Source organism: Leopardus geoffroyi, chromosome C1, assembly GCF_018350155.1.
Source record: "Leopardus geoffroyi isolate Oge1 chromosome C1, O.geoffroyi_Oge1_pat1.0, whole genome shotgun sequence".
NCBI lineage: Eukaryota > Metazoa > Chordata > Mammalia > Carnivora > Felidae > Leopardus > Leopardus geoffroyi.
Window position 1 is genome coordinate 163,273,410 of NC_059328.1, and position 17,734 is coordinate 163,291,143.

At 46.5% G+C, this 17,734-nt stretch overlaps 1 protein-coding gene across 1 annotated transcript; it reads right to left on the minus strand.

The window, feature by feature from the left end:
- Positions 1–584: 584 nt before the first annotated feature.
- CHRNA1 (cholinergic receptor nicotinic alpha 1 subunit) lies at positions 585–17,723 on the minus strand. Its single transcript, XM_045480259.1, has 9 exons — positions 17,573–17,723; positions 11,928–12,073; positions 11,781–11,825; positions 10,608–10,717; positions 8,338–8,533; positions 7,605–7,842; positions 4,328–4,551; positions 2,937–3,176; positions 585–2,642 (listed from the first exon to the last, which is right to left on the minus strand). Exons 1-9 carry the CDS (start codon positions 17,613–17,615, stop codon positions 2,511–2,513), a joined length of 1,374 nt encoding a protein of 457 aa, XP_045336215.1. The 5' UTR covers positions 17,616–17,723; the 3' UTR covers positions 585–2,510.
- Positions 17,724–17,734: the final 11 nt, after the last annotated feature.

The window sequence follows — 17,734 nt, forward strand, 5'->3', positions numbered from 1 at the left end:
CTGACATCCCAAGAAGTCCTCCTGCTGTGCAGACACGCCCATCTCATGGATGGGGCTACATGGGGCAGGCGGGTCGAGCCCTCAGCAAACACCTGTAGGTGGGGAGACAGATCCCAGCACCCCCTGCCTTCCCTCCCACTAGTCAGTGGTCTCCTGGCGAGCGGGCCGGAACTAAGGGAAGAGATTCCAAAAGCGGAAACCTTCGGCTTGGTGACAGATTGATGGAACAGATATTTAAGGGCCGATGGAGCTACGCACAGTAACACTGTGGTGTCCACTCAAACTAGTTCTGCTGGGCGAGGAGGGAATGTGTCACAGGGTCTTGCTTTGCGAGGCAGGGGGCGTTATTTGAGGTAATGGAAATAGCACAAGAGCAGAGTGAGGAGGTCTGGTTTGTCACTGAATTGCCCTGTGACCAGAGGGTGGTCATTTCTCTAAGCCTTAGTTTCCTTATCCTTAAAATGAGAATGGAAATGACTTTTAAGTTCCTTCCCTGAGTCAATAATCAGTCCTGGGAGATTAGGCAAGCAGCAGATTCTTTTTTGTCCTTCTAATCGTGGTAAAATGTATATATAACACGAAACTTACATTTTTACCATTGTTTTCATTCTTTATTTTTAGTTGTGGCAAAATATGCACAGAATGTACCGTCGTAGCCATTTTTAAGCGTAGTGGCATTAAGTACATTCACAGTGTTGAGCAACCATCACCACTGTCCATTTCTAGAACTTTCCCATCATCCCAATCCGAAATTCTACCCATTGAGCAATAACTCACCCCTCCCTCTAAACCTCGGCAATCTCTACTCTACTTTCTGTCTCTATGAATTTGCCTATTCTAAGTACTTCGCTTAACTGGGATCACAAGATTTGTCCTTTTGCGTCTGGCTTATTTCATCAAACATGTTTTTGGGGTTGACACGTACTGTAACACACATCAGAACTGCTTTCCTCTTTAAGGCTCAGTAATATCATATGTACGTACTGCTGTTCCACTGATGGACGCTTGGGTTGTTGCCATCTTTTGGCTGTCGTGATTATTGCTGCTGTGAACACTGGCGTGTAAGCTCTCTGTTTAAGTCCCTGCTTTCAGTTCTTCTGGGGTATATACCTGGCAGCAGAATTACTAGATCCTATGGTAATCCCGTGTTTAGCTTTTTGAGGAACCACCAGACTGTTTTCCCTTGGGTTTTCTCTAAAGTGAGGGCACTCTGCCGTGCCACGGGTCTGTGCTGACGAATTACTTTGGGAAGTAGGTTGAAACCAGCTGGGTTCAGAGAGGCTGCCCAGCAGTGCAGTTTACCACTCTCCCCAGTACTCATATGGGTCAGGCGTGTTCCAGTGCTCTGAAGGCCACGATGAGCCCAGGGTGCACGCTTTCTCCTTCTGAGGTGAACTAACTACATTGCGGCTGGAAAGTGGCTCCGAAGGGAAATAAGTTTCTGTCCTGTTCACTTGCCTGGAATTTCAGAAACGGTGAGGATACGTGCATACATTTCTGATTTCATTGCTAGAACTAAGCCCCCCAACACCTGACTGGACGAGGACTGGGGAAGAGGGCAGAAGACCTAATTGGGAAGGCAGGAAGGGCGTTGGCACTAAGACTGAAGCTCTCAAAACCCTGATGGAAGTTACAGGATGGCCTAGATCACGTGGGGCGTGTCCAGGGGAGCAAGGGAGCAGGAGATCCCACCCAGCCCCGAGCTGCTGAACTCAGACTGGGTCTTGGTTCACATCTCAGTTCTTCTGCTTGCTGGTGTGGGCAGTGAACTTGAGCTTCTCGAGTCCAGCTTTCTCATTTGTAAAATAGGGACGTCATAAAGTTATGAAGATAAAACAAAACCACATATGGGGCGCCATTCGCACAGTGCCGGCCCTCACACTCAGTACAGCTTAGGAAACCAGCTGGCTGTGTTCCTCAAGCCCCGACTACTCAGGCGCTGTGTCAGAGTGGGAAGCCCTTCCCTCACCTCCCAGTTCTAGAAATCTGCTTTAAAGCATGGGTTTTTTGATGCGCTTTGCATTTTGGTGGCCATTTCCAGAACTTACATGTTGCCTTTCTACGGCTTCCTTTCTCTCCAAATCAAACGCTTCGTCTTTTGGGGACTGGCAGGTGGGTTTTACTTGTACGTACAAAACTGACTTTAAGCAAAGGATACATTCTTTGCTTAAAAAAAAAAAAATTAAAAACAAACCGACAGAAAACCTCAGTTATTCTGGGCAAAACTCTTCCAGACGCCTTTGGACGTGAATATGTCTCGTTAGTGACCCCATTTCATTTACTAAAAATGGTTTCACTCTCCAGGCAGCCAGAGCAGGATTAAAGGGAGAAATGATGTGAAAATACTTGAGGCCATAACCTTATGTAAATACGAATCATTATCATTAATCATAAATACAGAAAATGAGATGTTTGATAAGTGAGCTGTATCAAAATAGACAAGTCTTCCTGTCTTCCCTGCCTTTCCCTGCTCTGCCTGGTGCTGGGAGCAGAGGTGGCCTCAGCTCTGCTCATCCTTGCTGATTTAATTCAATGAGCCGACCTGCAAACACAGCCAGGGTTCCAATGATACAGACAAGCATGAAGACTCCAAGGAGAATGTGGTCCATCACCATTGCAACATACTTCCATTCCTCAGCCGCCTGGGAGAGAGAAAAGTGTTAGAATTTCCTTACGATGGTTTTTGGACTCACCATGTTCATGCTATGCATCAATTATGGCCCACTCAAAGCCCGTAACATCCCTTGGCTGGCATTGTGGTCTTTATTATTCGAATAGATTATTCACAATGTGTTGGCCCACTAAGGTGGCTTAGAGGTGGTCACCAATGCTGCCTCTTGAATGCCAGCCTACTCCTCAGGACAAACCCATCCATCTGTGTTCACGCATTGGATCATTTAAACCCGGAGGTGTGGGTTTCAAGTCACGAAGCTTACGTTATTGGACTCCTGGTCTGACTTCATGGTCTCTGCGATGTATTTGACTCCTTCAATGGCACTTTTTACCTCGGGGTGTTTGATCAGGGGAGAGTGGAAGCCCATGGGTGGAGGCCCCGGCTTCCCAGAAATGTCAGAAATATCAATGTCTTCTGTAAAAATCTTTTTGTCTTGTTTTTCTCTGGATGGTCTTTTCATTGTGGAGAAGAACATGATATTTGGGATAGTGTCGATAAAAACCTAACACGAAAAAGAAATCCATGCATGTATTAACGCCAGTAGTGCAAGTATCAAACTCTGACTTTGAATTAGCCGTGTGACTTTAGGCAAATCAGTCAGCTTCGCTGGACCTTAGGGTCTTTGTCCTTAAAACACAAGGACGATACTAGATTTTCTCAAAATTTCCTTCAGACTTACCCCGTGGCCTGTCAAATTACTATGGTTAATAGAGCTGATTTTGTCATGTGAACAGTTCACCACTGGAGGGAGCCCGTGCGCAGCTGTTGGGCTCGAGAAACCAATGAAGTTTAAGCCTCCAGCCTTCAAGGCACCGGCTTCCTTCAAAGCCTTGTGTTAGTTGGATAATATGATTAAAGGAAAAGCCCTTCTGGCTAAAAAAATATATGAGGGTCCAGCCTCCAAAACAGCCACCGTGTTTTTTTCTCCCCATTTCTTATTCCTGAAGAAATGCAACATGGGCGTTGCCAGGAGTCACGTAAGTCTTTATAGATACAGGGACTGATTGTCCTCCCAAAAGAATACACTGCAAGCAATAGTTTCTCTGTTAATTCATGACAAATCTTTTGCATTCTGCAGAAAACACCCTGACGTCAGTGTCTCTGTGAAGTTTTACCTAAAAACTGACATATTTGAAATGCTAACACTTTTTAAATTTCAATAATGCAAATAAATACCTGAGACCAAGTTCCTCACGAAAACTCACTTTTTGACAATTTCTTGTCAAGCATCCTCTCTATCTCTAGCCCTTATTCTATTCTCAGCAGATGATTTTACCAGCAAAAAATAAGCAGTCTGTTCACAGATTGGAAGACATACAAACAGAGACCTCAGGAATTTCACAGATTCTGAATAAAAAGTGATATATTCACCTTCTCTAATCAAAGAGACTCTTTAAACGTGAATTTGGAGTGGGCTTTGTTAATTCTGTTTTTCTTCTGTGTCTGGGAAGGCTATAGGAATTACTTATCCCTAGAAAGAGGCTAAAAGAAAGTTTCTTCCGGAAATCCTCTAAAAATCCCCGGAAAGGACAGTTCCTAAGGGCCTACATGCATCAGCCAGAATTCCACCAGCCAAGTGGAGGGAGAGACATTCGTGAGGGCAGTGCTGCCCCACGCGGAGGGGGGGGGGTGGCAGGGCCCTCTCTCGCTCACCTTGCGTACCCAGTCGGGCATGACGTGGGTGCTGGGGGAACGGTGGTGTGTGTTGATGACAATGACCGTGATGATGATGGACGCGATGACAAACACCATGGTGAACAGCATGTATTTCCCAATCAAGGGCACGGCACTGGAGGTGGAAGGGATTAGCTCCACGATGACCAGGAGGAACACGGTCAAGGACAGCAGGACAGAGATGCTCAGAGTCATCTTCTCTCCTGCACGGAATAAAAAAGAAATACAACCCGTTCACTGGTTATGGGCTGAATTGTTCTCTTCGGTTTTCTGCATGGAAGTCCTAAGCCTCATGGCCTCAGTGGCAGTATTTGTCGATGAGGCCTGTAAAGAGGCAATTAAGTCAACATGAGTTCATCAGGGAGGGCGCTCCTCCAATGACTGGTGTCCTGAGAAGAAAGGGAGATTGGGGAGCGCCTGGGTGGCTCCACCGGTGAAGCGTCTGACTCCTGCTCAGGTCACGATCTCGTGGTGCGTGAGTTCGAGCCCCGCATCTGGCTCTGCACTGACGGTGTGGAGCCTGCTTGGGATCCCCTCTCTCTCCCTCTCTTTCTCTCTCTGCCCCTCCCCCACTTGTGCTATCGCTCTCAAAATAAACTTTAAAAAAAAAAAAAAAGAAGAAGGAGATTAGGGCACGGACACACACAGAGGGGAAAGACCTGGGGAAGACACAGGGAGGAGACGGCCATCCACAAGCCAAGGAGAGAAGCCTAGAGGAAACCAGACCTGCTGACACCGTGACCTCCAGGACTGTGTGGACAACATTCCTGTTGTTTCAGCCACCCGGTCTGTGGCACTTTATTAGGGCAGCTGTAGCAGACTAATACGCCACAAAACCCAGGGGGTGAGAACCATGTGACCCGCACACAGCTGGGGGCATCTGAGGGGCAGAATTTCGTCCTCTGGGACCTTAGCACCTTAGCTCTACTGACCATGGCAAGTGACAGACACTTCCACTAGAGGCCGCCAAGCAGCCGAGGGCTGCTTTGTCTCCTGTCCCGGCATTCCACTGCTTGGTAGAACTCAGAGAGCCAGGTACACCAAGCTGAGTGACAAGCTAGACTCCAGGTGGCAGTTTTTCTGTCTGCAACAGACTATCATCAACCTCACAAAGCTGAACCACGGTCTGACCTGCTCGTGACCCAGCAGGTGGATGGGCAACCCAGGAGCGCATGCATACTTTTCTCGGTATGGGAGGGGGCTGCAGTGAACTTTTCCCATTCATTTAGAGGACAGTTTGGTTTTCTTCTTGTTTTGTCTTTCATATCAAGGGACCAGGGGTTCCCCTGCCCCGACCTCTTCCCACCAGATCCTATCATTTCAGGGTGGATAATTCCCCCGTTCGAGTCTCGGTATGGCAAGCCAGGAGGGTGGGGGACTGAATGGCCCTGGAATATTTTTGTGGGGACTGACGGCCTCGGAGGCAGCCCGAGAGCCTTTGGAAGGGACTTCCCTTGGACTGGTCTTGCTGTTTGTCTCGGGAGGCCCTTGTGTTGTCCCGTTCTCCAGTATGGAGCTTTTTCCCATACTGGATGCTTCCAGATGCTAGGAGTGTATACAGGATATGGAGTGGATGCAAACAAGAAATGATCAATTCCACCTAGTGAGAAGAAGTCTACCGAGTGGGTAGGAAAGTCTTTAAAAGTGAAAAAGAGGGGGCACCTGGGTGGCTCCGTCGGTTGAACATTTGACTCTTGGTTTCGGCTCCGGTCATAATCTCACAGTTTGTGAGCTGATAGCACTGAGCTTTCTGGGAATCCTCTCTTTCCCTCTCTCTGCCCCTCCCCTGCTCATGCTCACTCTTTCTCTCTCTTAAAATAAATAAACTAAAATAAAGATAGGTAATTTTTTGTGAAAAAGAAGATGTAAATATGGAACATTGATCAAGTTACATCAGAGTCCTTGAGTAATAATGATAATAGCTAACATTTATCAAGCATTTTCACTGTTCTGCATGCTTTTCAAGCATAAACCATCGCACATTTATAGAGATTCTGACTAGTTTCCATATTGCCCTAACTAGTAGTCTCTTCACTTTAAGAAGCTTAATTTGTTAGGAAATCAAAAACAAATTGTGTTTGTGATCATTTGTTTAAAAATAAGTACAGTCATAAGAACAACGGGCATTCTGTGGGGCAAGTTCTGCCTTATTCTCTACTGTATCCGTGCCACATAACAATTGTTCAACAAACACATGTCAAATGAGTGAATTCATAATCTTTTTTCCCCCTTGTTATAAAGCTAGACTTAGACTTTGTGTGTGTGTGTGTGTGTGTGTGTGTGTGTGTGTGTTTATTTGTGTTTATCATTTTGATCTAATTGTTCCCTGTCATAAGCTTGAGGACTGTCTGTATCTTTTCTTTGTCCCCACTTGTCTGCCTTAAATTGTTTATGAGCAGGTGACTTCTCACAGGCACTTGTGTGCCCTCTTCCCCTTTTCTGGGGACTGTTGGCGTTTGTTGAAATTATGTCACAGATGTGATCACTCAGTAGGAAGTAAGGAAGTTGCCCAGGCTGATATGTGAGAAAGAATTGCCGCTTGGGAAGTATGGTCGTGTGTGTAAAGATAGCGCCACCTGGAAGACAGACATGCAAAAGCGATTTTCAAATGGCAGGCAGTGAGCAAAAGAGGCAAGACCTGGGAGCGCCCGGGTGGCTCGGTTGGTTGAGCGTCCCACTTCGGCTTAGGTCACAATCTCACGGTTCGCGAGTTCAAGCCCCTCGTTGGGCTCTGTGCTGACAGCTCGGAGCCTGGAGCCTGCTTCCGATTCTGTCTCCCTCTCTCTCTGCCCCTGCCCGCTCATACCCTGTCTCTCTCTCAAAAAAAATAATAAACGTAATTTTTTTTTTTTTTTTAAAGAGGCAAGACCTGGCTTGGTCAGGATATAGCAAGTGGCTTCATAGGGGAAGTGGCATGAGGGGTGACCCAAGCCTTACCCACCATGTCTCTGGGCACACAGTAGGTATTCAGCAAGTAAGCATTGATGGTTATTCGCTTTAACTACACTGAGCTGTGTCTGTGCACCTCCAGGGTCACGGTCAACTCTCTGCCTGCTCCATAGTCTGCTCTAGCTGTGAGCTCCCCCCACCCGTGACTCACCACCGAACATGGCCTCTCAGTAAATGCATCCTCCCAGCGATGATGATTTGGGCCCGTCTTCTCATCCTTGTCTGTTAGCCCATAATTATTTCTGGTTTTCCCGAAAATAGCGGCACAAGATCTGCCTGCATCAGCAGCCATGGCACCTGCACCCACCTGAGTCTGTGGGCAGGTAGAACACCAGGCCGGTTAGGAAGGAGAAGAGCAGGCAGGGAATGATGACATTGACGATGAAGTAGAGGGGCAGGCGCTGCATGACGAAGTGATAGGTGATGTCCAGGTAGGGGGTGGAGGGGCAGCAGGCGTAGAACACCCAGTGCTTCCAGCCTCGGGACTCCTTGATCACCCATTCTCCGCTTTCCATGAAGTTGCTTAGGTCTGGTTGGTCGCTTTCCTGAGAAGATGAAATGAAACTTTGAAAACCCAGCCACATCACCCTGAGGAGGGGTGGGTTTCAAAATCAGCTGTAATAAAGCAACAGGAGGCGGCGCTGTCGTGTACCCCGGACAGGACCCACGAGGGACACTTCCGGTTTGGGGCCATAGAGTCCTTTCCTGTGAAATAAGGGGGCTGGGACTATTGGGATTCTCCATGTTGACTACACATTCAAGTCACCTGGGAACTTCCAAACATATTGGTGCCTTAGTCCCACCCCAGACGGATTAAGCCAAAATTCCTAGGACGGAGCCTGGGCATAGGAATTTACATAAGCTTCCACGTGGTACTCATGGGCACACATCAAGAACCGTCCCCATATCGAGAACCACTGAACTGGACCATCCCAAAGTTCAAATGGGTGCTGAGAGCCTGTGACTCTGGAGGCGCAGAGTTGGACACCTGAATTACGCGTTTCCTGAGACCAGCCGCATCACACGAGGGCAGCACCCACCGGGTTGATGGCCACCACAGAGCCATCGTAGGTCCAGGTACCCAGCTTCATGCTGCAGTTCTGTTCATCAAAGGGAAAGTGGGTGACGATGATCTCACAGTAGCTTTTGAAGATGGCTGGAGGCGTCCATGTGATGTGGCCGGTGTAGTCCAGGAGCACTTTGGTGAACTTGACAATGGCAAAGTCACCATCTGCACTGCAATGGGGATCAAAGAGGAACATGACTCCAAGTGACGGATGAGCCTTCAGTTCTGCTCGGGGATGTTAGCAGGAGACAGCTGTTAATTATTCAGGTGCTAATTATAGACGCTTTCACTGGGACAGTGTCACTTTTTATCCATAGCAGTGTTTCCCAGGTTTGTCTGATAATAGAATCGCTGGGGTGCTTGTTTAAAATACAGGTTTCTGAGCACCATCTGAAGCACTAAATCAGAATATCTGGGGAAGAACCTAGTTTTAAGGAAATAACAGGTAATACTGTATACCAGATTTTTTTTCCTTCCCAGTCCTCAGTAGTATTTGTAATGTTAATTTCCATCTATTCCTCCCCCAATATATCTTGAAAGTTAACTGGGGGAAAAAAACAGGAATTTAAAATAAAAACAGGTCCAGTGGCTCGTTACTGTGGTAAGCAGGTTAAGAAGGGCTCTGTTACCTCTTTCAGAACTATTTAGAACTCGATAGGGTGGGGCTACAAACCCAGATGCCTCCATGGCCAGGCAGGTGAGGAAGGCGGTAAGAGCAGGGGAGAGCCCTCTCTCCTCTAAAGAAGGTGACACTCCGCTTTGCTGTGGCTTCCTTGTGTGAGTGAAGGCCCAAAACTGCCAGATATTTGGATTTTTCCTCGGAAGCGGGAAATCTAGATTTTTTAATACACAGTTTCCATATTTTTGAATGTTGGATTTTTCTAGAGAGACTAAAACTCCAGAGTTTAATGTGATATTTTTACATTTCCGAAAGTTGGCACTAATTTCTCACTACAAAAATCCAACATGGTAGATATTAAAAAATAACAAGCCACTTCTGCAGGCCTCATTCAGTGGGCAGTCCACTTGACCCCAAATGGCCTGTGTCCTGGGGCCTCGGCCAAAGGCATTTAGAATAGATGTTGAACAAGTGGGTGGGGTCTGCCTTGGTGGGCTTTCGGGGACATATGGCATATATTGGAGTCTCACTTCATTAACCAAGAGATTTTCTTCCCACTGATTTTTCCTTGGGATGGAGGTAGGGCTCTATCCAGAAAACTATGCAGTTTTGGACCTTCCCAAAAGAGACCCAAAGAGCAGAGGGCCACAGGGTCATCTGGGTCCATCTCTATAGATAGAGATAAGTAAAACAGGGTTCTCCCCCCACCAGGATGTTCCCGAGCGAGTTTGTCAAAAGGAGGAGCAGATTTTAATGGCTTCTCTTAGATTCTTGCTGAACGAGAGAACTGACTAACACAAGACACTCTGCTCCCTCAGCATATTTGTCCGAAAAGGTTACACAAATGATTGGATAATTTGGCTCAAGCTTGAATCTCAGGTGCCACTGGGAAATATGTAGTAGAAAATCAAAGTAGGAGGGCCAGCCTTAAATGAGGGTGTCATTTCCATTCACAAGCCCCTGCCGCCCTCCCTGGTCAATCCACGAGAAGGCACAGCCTGCTCACACAGACACATGCTGTAGAATGTCAGGCCGCACATCCTCCCGGCCGATGGCGAATGCTCCTGCCTGGGAAGGATGCTCTTTGAAACGAACGTTCCCTGACAAATGAAGGGCGTATGATAATGAACCTGTCATTAAACCAGAGTGTCTTGAATCACATTATAATTTCACAACATGCAGTCTGTCACGGAGCCTGGTGGATGGGCTACACAGGCATCCCAGGCCATCAGCAGCACGCGACGCCCTGGGAAGCCGTGACGACGTGATGGATAACCACCCCGGGAGGTTCAGACCTATTGGTAGGAAGGACATTTAATTCCAAGGAACTCAATTATATGAATTTGGGTTCCTTGGATGGCTGCCCTACACCCTTCAGGAGCTCTCAGGGATTAAATGTCCCCCACCCCACAGCCCTGATTCAATTTGGCTCTGATAATTGTTTCTATTCATAACATGAGACACCATATGGCACCCCTAGCATGTCAACTTGGCTCTTGGTTTTTAAGGGTTATTTAATGTGAACGGTGGTGAGAAGCATACTGAGAGTAGCAGCCCTTCCAATAGGGCTTGGGCTCCACCTGCCCCAGGAATGTCGCCCTCCCCAGCCCGTCTGTTTTGCTTACTTGTTATAGAGAACGAGGTCCGGACGCCAGATCTTTTCCGAAGGAATGTGAATTTTTTTCACGCCACCATAGTCCTCTGGATTCCATTTTAGGTTGTAGTCGACCCATTGCTAAAACATGGAGATGACATTTTGCTAATAAAAAGAGCTAAACACATTTTTCAAAAACCTAAGAGTTCTGATGGGTATGATAGTTCAGATGTGGACAGGAGTTGTACTCCAGTAAAAGAGGTTTGATTCAGAATTCAGGTTGCACGTTAGGAAACGATAACAGCAAACGCCTCTATGGTACTGACTACGTGTAGACACTATTACAAGCATTTTACCCATATTCATCTCGTGGTCTTCACAATAGTCCTCTGAGGGAAGAGCAATTATTGGCCCCGTTTTACAGATGAGAAAACAAAGGTACTTCAGGGTAGCCCGTCTCCCATGCCATCCTGCCCACCCCAGGAAAGGAGCATGACCCTCTGGTAAACATTTCCCCCAAGCAGGCAACATCATTTTATAAAAGTGGTGTATTTCTTTCCTACCTTATGAAAGTAATAAATGCCCAATGTAGCAAATTCAGATGACACAGTGTTATGACCTGAACTGCGTCTCCCCCAGAATTCACGTGTTGAAACCCCAGTTTCCAGTACCTCATAATATAACTTCATTTGGAGATAGGGTCTAATTAGGTTAGAATTAGGTCCTGAAGAGAGGCTCTAATGCAACACAACTGGTGTCCTTAAAGAAGGGGACATGGGAAGGCAAACATTTTCAAGAAGAACGCCATGTGAACATGACGTTGGCCAACTACACGCAAAAGAGACAGGCTTGGAGCAATTCGTCCCTCACAGCCCTCAGACGGAACCAGTTCTGCCGATACCTTGACTTTGGACGTTTGGCCTCAAGAGCTGCAAGAGAATAAATTTCTCTTGTTTGAGCCACCTCGTTTGTGGCTTTGTTTATGGTAGGTGGCCTAGCAAACTAATATACAAACACAAAACACGAAGTAAAAAACAAACACACACATACCAACAAATACGACCCATAATCTCACTACACCAAAATATTTATACTTCCACGATGTTGGTATGTAAACCGTGTTACCCAGATTGATTCCCTTTGGGCTCAGGTTAAATTCCGGGGTGAATACCAGCAGCATCAATGCAGTTATCTAGCTGAATACCTGTTTCAGTCGCACATTGGTTGTCACAATCTGATTTACTTCATCCTGAAAAAAGAGAAGACCCCATCTTTAGGGGTAAGGACGGGAGGAGGGGGGAGGGTGCTGCAGGGTGAGAGGGGCGGGGAGCCCAGAGTGCGGCTGTCTCACCACGTTGATGAGCTGTATCAGCTGCAGACCCACGGTGACCTCCACAACCTGGCGGTGGTCTTCCACGGGCCGAACCACACTGTTGTAATCTTCAAACAGCTTTGCCACCAGGCGGGTCTCATGTTCGGAGCCTAGGACGAGGCCAGCTGAGACAGCAAATGACACACACACTGTCAGATTCTGCTCCCCGCCCTCTACAAACACTCGCATAAGTAACTGAGGCGTGACCAGCTAATGGAAGGCACACAGGCCCCCTTGTTGAAGGGCTCCCAGTGCAGCTTCTATTGCCCTAAGTTCTTTTCCAATCGCAGCTGCTGGTGCGGTCCCTTCCCTGGTGGGGTGTGCCAGATTATCCTGACACTTGTGCTCTGAGCAGATGACATTCCTTAATACAGCCTCTGGCTGAATCAGGCTTGTCGCTGCGCACACACAAGAAGACAAGTCCACACAAAAGCCCGTCTTCGTATTTCGGAGACTACTCATGGGGCGATGAAATCTCAGGTTGGCTGGCGTCAGATCTCATGATGCGCTGAACGGCCGAAAATTGATGCCGGTTCATACCTGCTGGGATGGCCGCCATTCACAGAACTGAAGACGGTGAGTGTTGGTGAGATTGGGGCACGGTGCAGCCACCGTGGGAGAGCGTTTGGCGGTTCTTCACACGAGGTGCATGCAGAGTGACCCTGTGACCTAGTGATGCCACTCCTAGGTGTATCCCTCAAAGAACTGGCCACACAAAAACTCGTGCACCAGTGTTCACGGCAGCGTTATACATAATAGCCAAAAGATGGAAACAACCTGAATGTCCATCAGCAGATAAGCAGATAAGCGGATGAACAAATTGTGCCATATACATGCGGTGGAATATTATTCACCCATAAAAATGAATGAAGAGTTGACTCATGGTACAACATGGTTGAGCCCTGAAAACGTGCTAAGTGAAAGAAATTGGACACAAAGGGGCACATAGTGTATGATTCCATCGATATGAAATATCCAGAAGAGGTAAATCCGTAGAGCTAGCAGATCAGTGGTTAGCAGGGGCTGAGGAGACAGGGGAAGTGAGAGTAACTGCCGATGGGTACAGGGTTTCCTTTTGGGGTGACGAAAACGTTCTGGAACTAGATAGCGGTGATGGTTGCACAACACCGTGAATGTACTAAATGTCACTAAATCACACACTCCAAATGGTAGTTTTATGTGATGTGTATTTTCCTGTGGCAAATTCTACGTAGTGTGTTTTTTCTTGTAATTAAAAAAAATTAACTGCTGGTGGGTCCGTGTCCCTGTTAACTTAACATTAAGTAAACGCCACGTGCTTTTCTGACCTGGGTTTGGAGCTCCTCCTGTCTGGAGCACGAGTGACTTCTTAGGAATCTTTACTGCATTTTCCCTCAGGTGGATGAAAAATAGTATCTACTACTCTTGGACCCCACAGCTTTTCTATATCCAATGTTATGCAGTTCTCACCAGCCTGCGACGAGGCAGGCAGATGGTCATTCTCACGTGAGATCTGAGAGGCTGGAAGACTTGTCCAAGGTCCTGCGGCGGGGGCGGGGCTTGGAAGGAGCCCTGTCATTCTGCGCTGTGCTCCTGCACTGACTCGTGAGGTCACGAGTGTGCTGTGGGCTGTCTTAGAAAGTGCACGAATGCACCCACCGTTCTAACCGTGAGAAAAAGCGTTCCAAATTCCAGCAAGTGCCTTATGAAGGATCTTTGTAACTCCAGCCTTACGTGGATTGGGGATTGCCTGTTCAGGGTCAGGAGAGGAAGCAGACACATGATCCATTTGCCCTAATTCATGTAAGCATATCTCCCCTTTCCGCAGGTTATTCCTGAAGCCACCATACCTTTTCCCTGGGCCGTGACAACTTCAAAAATCGCATGAGTGAGATGCTTTCCCTTGTCCCCAGTAATGTTAACCTCTTGCCTCTAAGACAGGTTATTATTTTTCTTTATTGTTTTTCTCCTTGAATCCTAGGTTTGAAAGAGTTTGTCAACCAAATAACTGTTAAGTTAACCAATTACCTTTCTATTTTTATTAATAAAAATAACTAGCGTATCCAATTTGTTATGTGGCAGACACGCTTTATACGTATTGACTCTTTCTTTTCTCGTAACTGGGTGGGGTAGGCACGGTTCTTATCTTCACTTTACAGAGGAGGAAATTGAACCATAGGGAGGTTGAGTGACTTGTCCAGATTTCATAAATGGTGGAGTCAGGACTCAAGCCCAGCGACCATGCTCTCCACCACTATTTCTCACCCAGAACTTTGGGCCAGCTTGAAATAACCAATGTCACACAATGAGTCGAAACACGTTCATCCCCACAAAAATGTGTATTTTGTTAGGAAAGCTTCATTGAAGGCCCTGTATTTGTATTACCTTATTGAATCCTTATAATAATCCTATGAGATAAGTCTTTAGCCCTAGTTTACAAGTGAGAAAATGGACATTCGGACAGTCGAAGCATGTGTTCATGGTTCCCAGTTAGTTGGAAGTGGGATTACAAATGCAGGCAATCTGACCCCAGGGTCTGTGCTCTTTGTCACCTCCCTTAGGGTGAATGTATCTTTTCCATTTGGATTTTTGAAGCTTTCCACGTAGCTTGTTAAGTGTCTTCATTATGACCTTCCTGGATTCTATGTATAGAAACCCCTGACCTAGCCTACCTCATTTCTAGTTTCCCCAATTTTCTGAATCCCAAAGCGTCCATGCAGCACTTAAACACAACGCCTCACCCAAACCACTTGCATTCAAGGACCCTTCAAGGGAGCGTGTTGTCCAAAGACCCAGTTTTTGCTGTCACCCCATTGAGCACCTGGGACACAGCAATGCCCTGTCTTCCACACCTGTCTCTTCTGGACCCCTCCTGGCTCATGGGCAGGGCACTGTCATGGGTCACTGAGAGCCTTGGCTACAGAGTGTGAAGCTATTGCTTTGGCACTGGCTGGGCTGCTTATCTTTAAGTGACTGTTTATTCCCCTTTGACAGGAAGACCATACTAGAAAGCAACAGATAGAGCAGATGGTCTACATTATGTAGCAGGAAAACTATGCAGGCCAACTCTATGGTCCACTGGGGAGAAGGCAAGGACTGGGAGACAGGCCCGGTCAGCATTCCAGTGACATTCGCTTCCTCCTCTCTCAGTCTCACTAATAACAAGGAACCTTGTTCTTTCCGTAATGCATTTCTAAGGAATTTCTAAGGAGGTCTCCATTTCTTAGATTGGGTTCATTGTTTGTTTCTTTTTTTCCTGCCCAAAGCAGGGTGGAGTAATAGAAAACATACAGGACTTGAAGTCAGAATTCTGTGATTCTGTTCCCAGCTCCAATGTGGTCCGTGTAATTAATTGGACCAGTTCTTCATGGAATCAATGAATCACAGTGGATACTTTCTTAAAAAGACAGGGTATAAATTAATAAACACACACACAGAAATAATGTCAAAGTCTTTCTTTTCAGCAAAATCATAGGCGTAATCTGTATTCAGATGGTAGTAACATTAATTCATTCATTATTTGTTGAGCACTTACTATATGCAAAGCATTGTTTTAAGAGCTTTGAGATATTCAGAGATGAATTATACGAATCTTGTCTTTCTACCCTCATGAAGATTGACATTTGTCATTTACCCAAAGAGCTAGGAACAAGTTGCAAAGTAATATGGCGTAAGAAAAGTGGCAGTGAAGTACTTGGGATTCTGGAGACGGAAGAGAGGAAAAGGTTGTGATGAAAGGTGCTATGTAAGTAGAACAGAGATCATTATGTCCCTGATGTGAATGAGAATTTTGGCCACAAAGAACTGATTCTAACTAGGGGAACCCAGCCACAATTTCCAAGTGTTCTTTTTGTACTCTACTGGGTCGATTTGCATTTTTTTTAAAAAATTTTTAATGCTTATTTATTTTTGAGAGAGAGAGAGAGAGAGAGAGAGAGAGAGACAGAGCATGAGCAGAGGAGGGGCAGAGAGAGAGGGAGACAGAATCTGAAACAGGCTCAAGGCTGTCCGCACAGAGCCGGATGCAGGATTCAAACCCGGGAACTGTGAGATCATGATGACCTCAGCTGAAGTCAGACAACCGACTAAGCCACCCAGGCGTCCCTCAATTTGCAGTTTTTATGGAGGAACAGTACAATGGATTGGGCAAAAGGAGTTCTGAAATGTTACTAGTCACTTTAGGTAGTTCTCGTCTCAACGTGGTGCCGTATCTCTTGCTACCTTTGACACTTGCAGGCTGTGTTTTCTAATGAGGCCCACAATAAACAGTCTACAATTGATCTCATTCCAACCTTTATAAATTAGGTGACCTCAGGCAGGTCAGTTCATGTCTTTCAGCCTCAGTTTCCCTATAATAACAAATTTAAGTTGTGGGCCTTGCCTCATCTAGCTCTGAATTTCTCTGAACTCCTATGTGAATTGATACCAGGAAATTCTAGGTTTGATCTAAATATATATCACATGCTGTTTTAGATGGGTAAACACGCATTTTCAGGGGTCTTTGGTATCCTAAGAGATCACCTGAGGATTTTCACATGTAAGCATATCACTTAAGAATTTTCATTGAGTATAGCGTTTGCAGGCACATACACGCTTACACACAGACACACACACACACACGCACGCATGTGGCACACCCCACTGCACCACCGTCACCAACGCTATCACCACCAGGCCAGTTTGGGTTGGATCAAGTCCAAGTCGCGCAGACTGGAATTTATCAGAGCTCAGGCAATTTCCCTGAATTCTGCTGTTGAAAAACATGAATAATAAAGCTTTTTACCATTGTTGTCCAGAAGGCCTGCGTTTGTCAGAGCAATATTGGAAAAGAGAAATCACAGAATGTCAGCCGTCTCGTTTCTCCACTGGGATGATATCACCAGTAAACTTTTATGTGAAGCAATCAGCAAGCATCTCCTACTTCCCCCTACCGGAAGTTTGGGATCAAGGCTAGCGTTTCAGCTGCTGTGTTGTGACACATTCCAGAGGTGAATGCAGGTCAAGGGCTGTGCAAGGTTTTATAGTTTCATTTCAAACCCAAACTTACATATGGTAAAAAAGTAGGCAGAAACGCATTCATAGGGCCTTTTGGTTTTTAACTTTGGAAGTTAAAAAAAAAAAAAGAAAGAAAGAAAGACCAAATATGTAATCTCTCACGGAAAGAGTTTAGTTACAATTATTAATAGGATTCTCTTTCCAGCACATGGAGCTGTCAATCAATCTCTTCATTATCAGAATTCTCCCAGAGCAGTAAAAGGACTTGTTAACCAAATTGTCTGTAATTATAAGATGCCACTCTAAGTGCTTACAGTTGTTCAGATATGAAAGCTGCTCCGGGAGGGTGGTAAGGCTGCTGAATCTGATCATAAGGGCAAGTCCGATGCCAGGCACTGATGGAGGCAGAGACCCGCACATCTACTTTGCAGGCTTTGAGCCCGCAGCTCCTATTTTAATTGGATAACACAAATTAGAAACCTTTATCCACAAACCGAATCAAGCCAACAGGAGTGAGAAACAGACAGAGTATACTGCCTCAGGCTGACAAAGCCCTACCACTCTGTATTCCCCTCAGACAAGCAACGTACTGGTCTGGGGGCTTCCAATGCTTCAGCGTCACAGGAGAGCCCCTCGACCCTGGCACTTACCTGAGCAGAGCCCAAGGAGCAGGAGGAGTGGCCAGGGCTCCATGGGCTGTGGGGTGCTGGTGTGGATGGGTGCCGCTCGTGGGGACTCTCTGGCTGGAAGCTTGGCCGTTAGAGGGCTTGGAAAGTGAGTCGGCTCAGTGGAGCTATTGTTTCACACCACCT

Excerpts from the sequence above, each read along its gene's own strand:
- CHRNA1 (XM_045480259.1), bottom strand. The coding sequence starts at position 17,615 with ATGGAGCCCTGGCCACTCCTCCTGCTCCTTGGGCTCTGCTCAG. Across the intron at positions 7,843-8,337 it reads CTGTGGTGGCCATCAACCCG|GAAAGCGACCAACCAGACCT; the intron begins GTGGGTGCTGCC and ends TCATCTTCTCAG. Across the intron at positions 3,177-4,327 it reads TGCCCGACTGGGTACGCAAG|GTTTTTATCGACACTATCCC; the intron begins GTGAGCGAGAGA and ends TTTTCGTGTTAG.